The following is an 11,279-nucleotide window of genomic DNA, read 5'->3' as shown; positions in this document are numbered from 1 at the left end:
CGATTCGGCCAGTTGTGCATCGTCCAAGCTTGAAGTCATGAAGGCACGCGCCCACGGCCGCCCGTCTAGACGCAACTTCCCTTTGGAATCTATCAGGCCATCTGAAGAGGCCATCTAAAGAATGGATGGCAGGCACCTAGATCTGGCAAGTACATGTACATAGATAGGTACCTTGGTACACTCACTCCATGCCACCCCAATCCATGACAGGCCACTTTAGTCAATAAAACGGCCTAGGGTATTATCGCTTGAGATGCCCTGGTTGACAATGAATGAAATAACCAACGGCCTTGCACGGTAAGCGGCCTGGTTACAACCTGGACCTGACATGCGTTGTGGATTTGGTGGATACCTCACCCCAGCCTACCAGCCCCGGCTTACCACATGCAAATAGAGGTGGACTCGCACAAGTTGAAAACCTAATGACCGTACATGGTACCTAATTAGACCCAGGCAGATATTCGCCGTATGCCCAAACATATCTAATACCGTTGGTGAGCTAGTCAAACAGCAGGGTTACCCAACAGGGCTACCCAGCAAACCTCAGTCAAGGTTTTGCTTACCCTTGACGCACCATTACAAAGATGAGGTCGGCCTCGCCGCAGGTATTGGGTTCACCCTCGGCTCCCATACCATGGGAGACTAAGCGACCGCGCGTAGAGGCCCTTACAAACCCCGGCCGTTACCTACCTATACGGGTCAGGTACGTTCTTGGTTGGCATCCACTTTGCGATGTGATGAAGCTGCATGGGTCAGCATTTCGCGCTTGGGGTAATGCGCTGCATCTCTTTTCTATTGCTCACATCCCCCGCCTTTCTGACAACTACCGCCCTTCCGCCAAAAAGAAAAGCGGCACAGCAAACGGAAAAATGTGGATGGGAACTGGAGGTAGGTAAGCTTAGTGAGGTCAGGTAGGTAGGTACGGTAAGCATCGGCTGGTTCCACCAGGAAAGCGGCTCAACGCTTCCAGTCGGCTAAGCCGGTTTGTAATGGGTGTATCCTGGATAACGACAATGCTGTATTGTATGTAAGGCCGCAATCTGATAAGGATGTGACAAACAATCTTCTCGAGACCGACCTGTGCAGACAACGGATCCCTGGCCAGAGATGGAGAGACCTGCCACTCTAGGTAGGGTGGCAAGTAAATGCAATCAACGGAATCCATCAACAAATGATCAGAAAAAGGAGTTAATTACATATTTTGTAAGCACATACTGCAGTACTGGACAGCTACGTACCCCTCCTGGGTCAGAAATGAAAAGGCCTAGACGCCACAAATTGAGGCAAAGTCACGACTGAGTCCAACTCAGAAGTTCTGAAATTTTGAATGATGCGTATGCTCATTTTTATCATAAGCTGTTTGTAATATGAATCCAAACACATCGACAGACTTTGGATTTAGGTTTGACAAACCGATCGTCCGTACCAAGACAGCCTGGGTTGGGTTGGGTGCGATGGTTTGCTTTTTTTGTAGTAGGGATGACAGGCTGCTCCACACCACCCCACATTCTGCACCCAGCAACTAGGAACCTAAAAGCCGTCCCCCTGGATTCTCTGGATGCTAATTAACATCGCAGTTGAAACAGTATTTGGTTGTTATTCTTTTTCTTTTATTTTTTTTTTTTCTTTTTAAGAAAGGGGACAAACAAGATCGGAGCTTCTTTGCTTCTCTATCGACAAACTCTTATCTATCTAGTCCGTCTTTAGTTGCCAATCTGCAGGGTCTCCGGTTACCAGCAACTAATGTGCCGCCCATCTTTTCTTTCAAAATGGCAAAATGAATAATTCATTACATTTAAATTTCCAACAGCAAGAATGGTCGATGTTAGCAGCCGACAACAACAAAACAGAACATGCCAATGCCGCGCTGCAATTGCCGCAAACGGGCACCAAAAACTCCAACGGAAGCACAATTCACTCAGCACTGTAACGGTGACAGAGACTTGGGGTTCACTGCGTGACAAGGTTAGAAATGACATCGTATCTATTGTACCTATGCGGGCTGACAGGCGTGGGTTGACGCGTGATCATCATCGACAGCCTGGCCTGCGCCATCACGAGAGCCCACGTGCAGAGGCCTTCCAATCGGTTGCTGCCCAGTGACAAAAAAGAGCGCACAAAGGAGGTCAGATGTGTATTCGTTGTCCTCTGCCAGCGATCTGGTTCTTGTTTGACAATGTTACACCACAAGTTAGATGGACTGCCAACCTCGACACCGAGGCTGTGGGCGATGTGAGCGTTGTTTCCCGAAAGGATGCAAACTTCGGCTAGACAGTTTGGCAAGCCTCCCAGATGGCCTAGGCCGGATATGGCAAGCAGGTTGAAGATCGCGTAAAACGAAACTGTTCAATTTCCTGCTTTTCGTTACCAGTTCGCCTTTGCTGACACACACTATTGCCCGAGTCTGTCAGCAAAAGGGTGCATCGGCCTTGCGTAGAGAGAGAGAGAGAGAGAGAGAGAGAGAGAGAGAGAGATCTTTTTCTCAAAAAGACAAGAAGCGCAAACTCGAGATTTTCTGACCCGCCACCAAACAGGCCAAGATTTCCAGAATGGATCTTTAGGATAACATCGGATGGTGTCGGAGTCCATGTTTATGTTGTTATCCATTGAATCAGAACCCGAGTGGGCTTGCTGAGGGAAAGATCAGTAGCTTCACTGCCATCCGGGTTCCCCGCCGAAGCCGCCCCGTGCCGGGTCTTTATCCACCAAGACTGCGACTGGACAAGGAGTTGTTCACTCAACTGGTCGGTGAGGATCGCCGCCTGTACATAATGCCAGTGCGGCTTTTTGCCCAAACAAAACTAGAACATAAGCTGCAGACCGCTGTTTTCTAGGGCTTTGGTTGGAATTCTATGTCATCGATTCTACTACCCTGGGATTGGAATCTAATCCAGACAGGGATGGGCGAACCCCTATGGAGTAGGACAGAGACTAGCGCTGAAATACGTGATACAGTACAGCCACCTCCTCCGCTTGAACCTATCTCGGCATGGATGCGGCTGAAATTTGATGCTTCCACTTGAAACCCCACCACGTTTGGCCTGTTCTGTGAAGGATGAGTTTTTGGTTGTTGTTTTTGTCGTTGTTATAGTTGTTTGTTGTTAATATGTATGCTACTGTCATGACTCGCCAAGACCATCCAACCATTGAGGCAAAATTGAGTCTTTTTTCTGTCTACCGCTCCTTGAGCGACTATAGCTACGCCCCGTCCAGGTCTTCAAGTACAGCAGGAACTCATTGAATTATATGAAGAACGGTCTCGGCACAATTTCTTTGGAAGGTCAACCTAGACTGGACGCTAAACAGCGAAGGATGTGAAAAAAGAAGAGGATAAAGGGGGAAACATTTCAAAGAACCTACTCCACAACTCAAGGGGCTTTAGCAGGGGAATCCCAAGCTGTCAAGTTGACGCCGGCACTGGCCTGCACATGGCATGCCCACTAGCTGACAGGGCTAGTTTGGGCTCCGCATTTTTGTACGCACACTAGCTTCGCAGGGCCAGAAGGAGGATGGGCAGGGTTTTTGATAACACCTATCTAGGTACGTATGCTTGCTAGGTCATGTGTGAATTGGATCTCCAAGGCGATAGAAGAAAAAAATGAGAGCCCCCCACGCAGTAAGACAGCTCGGTCGCAGGTAATGGAATAGACTATCGAACAACAAAAGGGAACCAGCAGGTCGGTGCTCTTTCTCATTGTGGTATTGACGTGGCGCTCTCGGGCCGTCGGAGCGTTCAATTGGAAGCAAGGGTTACTCTGGTTCAAGTGGGGCTAGTTTACGAAGCGATTACTGTCTTGGGATTGGCAACGGGAGCCAGTGGGGTATGGGCAAGTCGTCACTCTCCCCATTTTATGCCATCGTTTGATAGGAAATGTGGTGCCTTTATGTTTTGGCATGCGCACGATCCTCTGCTCCGGTCTCTAGTCTAGTTTGAATACAACCAACGTTAAAAGGCTCTATTTGAGTTTGACAACGACCTTACGTTACGTGCTCGGTACATTGCGATGCCGGTTTTTCTCTTGCATACATACAAGCAAGCATCTTGGTGTCCACCTGCCCGGCTACTAGCCTAGTAAGGAGTCTCTCCACTCAAGTCACCCTAGTAGGCTTGCTAGCCCAGCAAGGTAAGGCAACCCGAAGGTAATTAACCTACCATACATGGAGATGGCTTGTTTTTCCCTCAGCGTCGCAGAGGTGGCGTTGTGGCCTTGCGCTTTCGCTTCGAAATCTCATGTTCCACACATTGTGACAAATCGAGACACGAGCCTGCCAAAGGAGGGTGGAAGGAACATCAGCCCGCAGTCATCTTTAATTTGCCTATATTCAGGAAGCCAACCTGTTTACTGTTTACTGTTTACTGTTTACTGTGTGGTGGGTGGCGGGTGGTGCACTGTCCAGCTCAGGTTAAAGTGGTAAGGCAAGGTAATGCCCTCAGGGTAGGTAGCTAGGTAGGTAGGTAGATGTACCTACCGTAAGGTAGTAAGTTAAATGGCTCTCCTAATGGTGGTTGAATGTCCATTAATCGCATGGCATGGATGGCATAGATCATGCTGGCCAGCCTGGCAATTGATAGCACAAATTTTCATTCTCATTTTGGTCCCATACGGTTGGTTGAACGTATCACCTCCATCAAGCCCGCCTCACTCTGACTGGTCAAACCAAACAAACCCTCACATTCAGAGGAGCAGCCCCAAAACCACCTGCACCCAACTCCAAAGTCCGAAGACCTGTCAATCCGTACAAGATCCTCGTCCCCCGGCTCCCCAGTCTGGTTGTTTGCGCGTCATGTGCCTTCTGCCTTTTCCGAAGCATTTTCACTGAATCTAGGTTCAAACCTCTCCAGCCCTCCACGACAACCCTGGTCGATATTTTTCTTTTGGTTCCTATCTTGTCTTTTTTAAATTTTCTTCCATATCCATTTCGGGAGTTCTGTTTCTTTGCTTCTTCAACCCCTCGCCCGTCCCCAAATCCCTGGCACGAGGGAAATATTTCTTCTGTCGACCGCAGGCGCGCGCGACCAACGCGCCGGATCGATCATTTATCTAGCGCAAATCTCCAGCGTTGCCCATCTGCCGTATGTGTCGCCGTCTGTTCCCAGACTGCCTGCGCATTTAATAATTGAGATCGCCTCGCATGATCATCTTCTATAAGACTGGGGATAAAAGGCGCAAATTCGACTGACAGCCCCTTGGACGTCTCAGTGCCTCGGCCTACGTGGTTCTCTAGCTGTGCCGCAGATACTTGCATACCCACCCATGATACCTAGGTAGGCTAGATCTTCGTTCTGACCGCTACCGTTACCCATATACATAACATACCTACGTTCGCCCACCCACGTAGACTTCTGGCCCGGCCGTGCGACAAAGTGGACTTTACAAATACGTCCGGGATTGCGACGTCGTCGCAATGCATCATCAAGAACCCGACAACTAACAAACAACAGGTCGAAACACAAACAAAATCAAGCAAAAGAGTCAGCCCCATACCGGCAGACGGCTCGAGCACACACAGTGGGGCTCGCCTGGTTTTGACAAACGCACAAAACACTAGCTGCCCTACAAGGGATATCCTCCAGAAAGAGATCTATCTGAACTTCTGAAGCGACACAGACGACACCAGGGAAAACACCGGTACCCACTTCACTCATCCTGACACCGGGCTGGCCGACCTCGAGGTCTTCGAGAAGACTGCCTTGATCCACTCCGGGCTCTGTCCGTCCTTGCACTCTCTGATCGACTCGGATATATGGGATCCCCATCCCTCTTCAACACCCATCCCGATACCCACTGCTTCTTCGGAGTTTTTGCCCTCCCCCCCAGCCACTGACTTCACTAGATCTTTGACAGACCTTGCGTTTGGCTTTGTTTGCGCTCCACTGGGTTCAAGGGATCCTACCCCTATGCTTCATGGACTGGGCTTTGTGAGACTACTTGTCCACCCCCGCTCGGATATCAACCCCTCCAGGCTCTGAAATTCTCAGCGACAAAACAAAAAAAAAAAAAAAAACCTATATTTTCTAGGCTCCGCAGTCTTCAGGATTCGTTCTCGCCATCATCGCCATTATCTACTTGCATCTCTAGTGCCAAGACCGATGGCTACAATGGTGCAAGAGTTTGGCAACTTTATGCCCGAGTCTACGCTGGAGTCAACGACATCTATCCATGTTTATGCGCGCATGCCCTGGGAAGAAGAAGAGGCAAGGTTTACTCATAATCTACAAAGCAACCCGACGATGTCTTTGAACTCGAGGAACACTTGGCGCCCAGCCAGAACGGTCAGTGGCAAGCCTACCTATGGAAGCATATGTGCTCTCTACACCCAACAGACTGCGAATACTCCCCCCACCCCTTAACCGTTACGAGTATTCGGATGAAGATTGAGGAACGTCACAAAGCTGTCGTTCTATGTTTACTCTTTCTTCTGTGTGAAACATCTACCCAGATACCCACGATCTAATCTGTCTGTTCCGATGGTTCTGATAACCATCCGCTCACGTCGGCTCCTTGCATCCTGCTTTGGATAGTTTGCAACAAATTCCTGCGCCAGCAACTGACCATGTCTTTTGTTATGACAGGATGACGACGCTCCTCCTGCGCTCAAAAGGCGCCGAGCTTATGGTCCCGTTCCCTCGTCTGCAGAGGCAGCCTATCAAGGCTTGGCTTCCTCACCAGAGATGCCCAACACACAGGCACCAGCTATGACTCCTCATAACAGCCAATTCATACTTGAGCAAGCCGCGAGGATTCTGCAAGTACCCGTCCCACAACTTTTACAATTGGGCCAAACCCGAGAATGCAGCGAGACAACAAACATTGTCAGCCAGGCTGCAATTACCCTTGACGTGCCTGTCTCAAGCTTATTCGAGCTTCAAGAGAAGCATAGGCACAAACGTATACGTGTAGACACACCACCTGCTGCTCCGTCCACCTACGCGGAAAAGGGGGCAGGACTGGGAGGTGATGCGAAATCAATGCAGGGGAGCCGACAGGGCTCAGACGATAGTTCCGAGCACTACTCCTGGGCGGCCATGACTGCTTCCTCTCAGCCACCAACTTACCTAGGACTGAGCGGTCCTCGAATAGCTAATGCCCTTGCAGGCTTCCCTCCATATGACCCCAACGAATCTTACCAGAACAGCCAGGGTAGGTTGGAAATTCTGTTGCATGGTATTGCTCGGCATCGGACGAGTGTCGGTAATCATATATTGGCTAACCAACTGCCTTAGACGACCATGTCCCTGTCACGACTGGGCCCCAATGCTACGGGGGAGCGCGAGTTCCTTCTATGGGCACATCACCAACTTCTGCCAATATTCCGACTACCCCTGTTACAGGTTATGACAGTGGCACACCTATCATGCACTCGAACCAGGCTGGACCTGTTGTTTCTGATGCGCCTATCATGGTTGACAACTACATGACATCCTTTGCGGCATTGCCACCTCCGCGACATATACATTTCGACCAGCAAACCGGAGACAAGCCAGTCATGTACTATCCGGGAAATGCACCAAATCCCATGTATTCTAGGCCACCCCCGATCGACCAGCACACGGCTGCCGTCGTCCCAGTCCATCCAGCGGCACATGTTATGGAAAACGTTTCTGGTTATAGGACTTATCAAAACAGCCCCGAGACGCAATCTCCGTCAAGCAGCCATGCTGGCGCCCCGGATGACGTACCTCTGGGATATGACGTGTTCCACACCTACGGCCCCCCGGCGCATCTGGTCGATAACAGCGGCGCGGCGATAGAGTTTTTTACTAGGCCACCGGATTTTGAGTTGATATATTCAACGCACAGAGCTCCTCCTGCGAAGCGCGGTCCTTTTAAAGATCGTGGGGAGCGGGACTTGACCGCAGAGACGAGGAAGGTCGGGAGCTGCATTAGATGTCGAATGCAAAGAATCAGAGTAAATTAGCCCCTTCCCTAGCAAGGCTGTCCCAGACCGAGGAAGCCTTCATCTTCCATTTTGGTGGCGTGCCTGAAGCTAAGAATGCGATGCGCAGTGTAACATCGACATAAACGACAGAAAAGGTTGCTGTCTAACATGCAAGAAGGTTGCCAATACGAGCAAAGTCTGGCGCCTTCCTTGTCTACGGCTTAAGATTAACAGCATAGTTCTCTCAAAGATAGGCCAAGTTCGAGGCTTTGAGTGGACCTCTCGATGGAAAGATAGCACGGTGGCCGACGATATCTCGAGCTGGGCATCCCTAGAAACGAGAACTATCCATGTGACAGAGGGTTTTACAGGAAGCTCGGTTGCACTCCGTGTGCGGCAATTTGTCCCTCAAGCGGGCGACTCGTTAGAACGGTCTTGGGTGGCCCCTGACGGTACCAGGCGGTCCGTCCACATTCCGCATTTTGCCGTGGTTGATATGGACGCAACCAAGGTCGTGCTGGATAAGTACATCAGGAGTGGGATATGGGCAATGTGCAAGAAGGTGATTGGGCCTAACAAGGCTCTCATCTGGAACACTTACGCCCTCGCTTTGAAAAGAGCAAACAGCCAGGCGGTAGACAAGAAGGAGCAGGAGCTGCTAAAGAGCACACTGGAGCTTTGGATGTCTATACGTCTGACGACGAACTCGTTCGAGATTGTGGGTGAGGAAACCTTGGGGATGCCGCAAGACATCATGGACGAGACGAGCCCCCTATGTGGCAAAATCCCGTTACCGCCGGTTTTGGGCGCACAACTGGACTCGATCCTAATCCATCAAATTCAAGCCAAATTCCGACACGACACCCTTGAGCTCCTGCAGAAGATGACGCAAGAAAATAAGGCCAGGACGTGGTTGACGACATACCTGGTGACTTTCATCTTGTTGCACAACATTGCTCTCGTCATCAGGCATGACGCTGGCTACGCTCGCAAGCACGGCATGCAAAGGCGGTTCGCCCGCGAGGATAAAGTCAGGGAGTACTATATGGGTAAGTGAGACGCATAGCGGGCTTGGCCATCGATGACAACACCCTGTGGGTAGGCTAACCTAGGACAACTTTCCGGATGGGATTAGGAGCAACCACATTGCTGGCGTATTCTCATTATAGGGGTGGGAGCAAGATCTTTGCAAGCGATGTCAGAGATGATGATCTTCGGCTACACTCTGGTGAAGATGGAGCCTCACTAGTTGCGTTCACACGAAGATACGCAAAGGAATCCGGTAAGTCAGGTCTGGCATGACCGACCTCCTCCTGGCACGGGTAGTTTTTGGATACTTGGCATGACTTGGCACAGAATGGCTAACTTGATGTTTCTCGGGGCACCGGACAGAGCGTGATTGGAAGAGTCTCCTACACAACAACGACGTTGAGGATGAATACTTTTTCATTTCTCAATTATACGAACAAAACTGGATGCCCCGAGAGTGGCCTTTCTGACCGCGATCGATCCAACGAAACCCAGTGAAGAGGGCGTTACTCGGGCTGGTCATCCCCCCGTCCTCTCTGCAAGCTGTCAGAGGGGATGATTTCATTGCACGGGAAGCGCATAGACAGTTGGATTGATTCAGGCGTTGCACAGTCGCGAGCTGCAATCCGGAAGCTGCCAACTGCTCCACCTGTCGCCACCCAGCGCAGCGACATTGATCCCTGCAACAATGGAATAACCTGGCCTAGAGCGTGTCATCGTATCCATCCGCCTAAGATAGCTTGGTAGCCCAGGTAGGCAAGGATGACCGGCCACGCAATCGACCAGCTTCGAGATTGAGCCTGACTGCGCCTTCGAGCTCTCGAATCGCAGTGCAGCGAACGCATTGTCGCTTTCGTAGCGCAGCTACGGCCTCACTCTTGTCTTCTTGCCAGCATTGTACAGGCTTAGCCAAATATGCTGGAACAATTCGTCATTAGGAATCCATGACTGAGGGATAGTCGCCTCAGGGAGCTTGCAATCTAGCCTGTGGAAGTCGTCGGCTCATATTCGGTACTGTACCTACCTTAGTTACCGTGCCAAGCCATGTAGAGTTAGAGGGGGTAGAGAGGGGGCGGACGAGGTTGACCGCAAGACGCTTCACGAGAATCAATGCAGGATACCGCACCAGTTTTTGGCCAGCCTTTTTTTTTTCTCTTTTTTTGTGTTATTATTAACTTCTCCTTCACCCCATGTCCGTTACCATTGCGGAATGGAAAGTGGGTCTGATGGACCACCTGAGGCTCGCAGATGGGGGAAGGGAAAAGAAATACCCCAAGCCCCAGAAACCCCTCTTGATCGTAGCGGCCTTTTTTTCGTTTTTTGTTTTTTTTCTCTCTCTCTCTTCCACGGTAATCCTGGTAGCAACAACACCTGGGTCTTGACAGATTATCTGATCGCTCCATTGCTTTCCCTACAAAAAATCGATATCTTCTAGCTTGAGCTTCGCTATACTGTATTCGGGAAATAACGCCCGTTAGGCTACTTTCTTTATTCGTATCCATATCGCGCAATCATCTGGTCAAAACCCACCATGCATGCACCGTTTTATTTTATTTCCTGCATTGAGCCCCTCCTAGCCCTCCCAGGGAATAACACGTCTTGGCTATCTCGACCATTCATGCTTTCGCTGGTAGTAAATACACTATCATGTGGATCAGTTACATCGCCAAGCGAGAACATGGCCAGTCCTCATCAGATCGGTTCACAGATCCGGGGAGCCGGCTGTGAAAGACAATTCGCTCCACCCTGCAGAATCCTAGCTAGGGTCGTTGGATCCCTTTCTATGAAAAGGAAGAGAAGAAAAACAATATATTTCGATGCCAAAGACTCTCCTCTCTTGTGTGCACTCGCGATATCAGGGTGCCCGTTCATGGGTCGGTCCTTTGACAATATTAAAATCCACGTACACTCCCAATCCAACAACTTTCACCATCCAGGTTTAGCCTCCATCGCAGCTCAACAACTATCTGTATCTGTCGAATATTTACATACTACCCAAGCCTGCATAGTCTACCTTGGCTGCCTTTCCAATTTGACCGGTCAGTTACGTACATATTGTACCTGCACCACAAATCGCCGAGAGAGAGAGAGAGAGAGAGCCGCTCAGCGGTGCGGTAAGGTGCACCGCCAGTATCACCTCGTGTCCTTGTCAACCGGCCGGACGATTCTGTCTCGTCAGGGACTACGATCCTCTTAGTTTCTTTCTTGTCCACTCTTTCCGGACAAGGCTTCACATTCGGGTGACAGTAGCCGCCGGCCCTCAGACCGGTAAGGACTGCCTGCCTGCAACGGATAACAAAGCAGCTTCTTATCGTGTCGGAAGGGGCCGTTCCTTCCTTCCGGTATGTGTTGAGGGTTTTTGGGTTACA

General features: G+C 50.3%; 2 protein-coding genes across 2 annotated transcripts; both read left to right on the top strand.

Annotated features, from left to right (window-relative positions):
• Positions 1–584: 584 nt before the first annotated feature.
• Positions 585–915, top strand: PpBr36_08632 (uncharacterized protein; the record flags this gene model as incomplete). The annotated part of the gene is made up of 2 exons (XM_029895760.1): positions 585–703; positions 747–915. The coding sequence occupies 2 exons, from the start codon at positions 585–587 to the stop codon at positions 913–915; spliced, it is 288 nt and encodes a 95-aa protein (XP_029747706.1).
• A 5,176-nt stretch (positions 916–6,091) lies between these two features.
• On the top strand, positions 6,092–9,380 carry PpBr36_08631 (uncharacterized protein; the record flags this gene model as incomplete). Its single annotated transcript, XM_029895759.1, has 6 exons — positions 6,092–6,274; positions 6,575–7,142; positions 7,226–7,891; positions 8,121–8,930; positions 9,017–9,163; positions 9,274–9,380. 6 exons carry the CDS (start codon positions 6,092–6,094, stop codon positions 9,378–9,380), a joined length of 2,481 nt encoding a protein of 826 aa, XP_029747703.1.
• Positions 9,381–11,279: the final 1,899 nt, after the last annotated feature.

This window comes from Pyricularia pennisetigena, chromosome 5 (genome assembly GCF_004337985.1).
Source record: "Pyricularia pennisetigena strain Br36 chromosome 5, whole genome shotgun sequence".
Taxonomy (NCBI): Eukaryota; Fungi; Ascomycota; class Sordariomycetes; order Magnaporthales; family Pyriculariaceae; genus Pyricularia; species Pyricularia pennisetigena.
The sequence above is the reverse complement of the archived record's forward strand: the minus strand, read 5'-3'. Positions and strand labels throughout refer to the sequence as shown.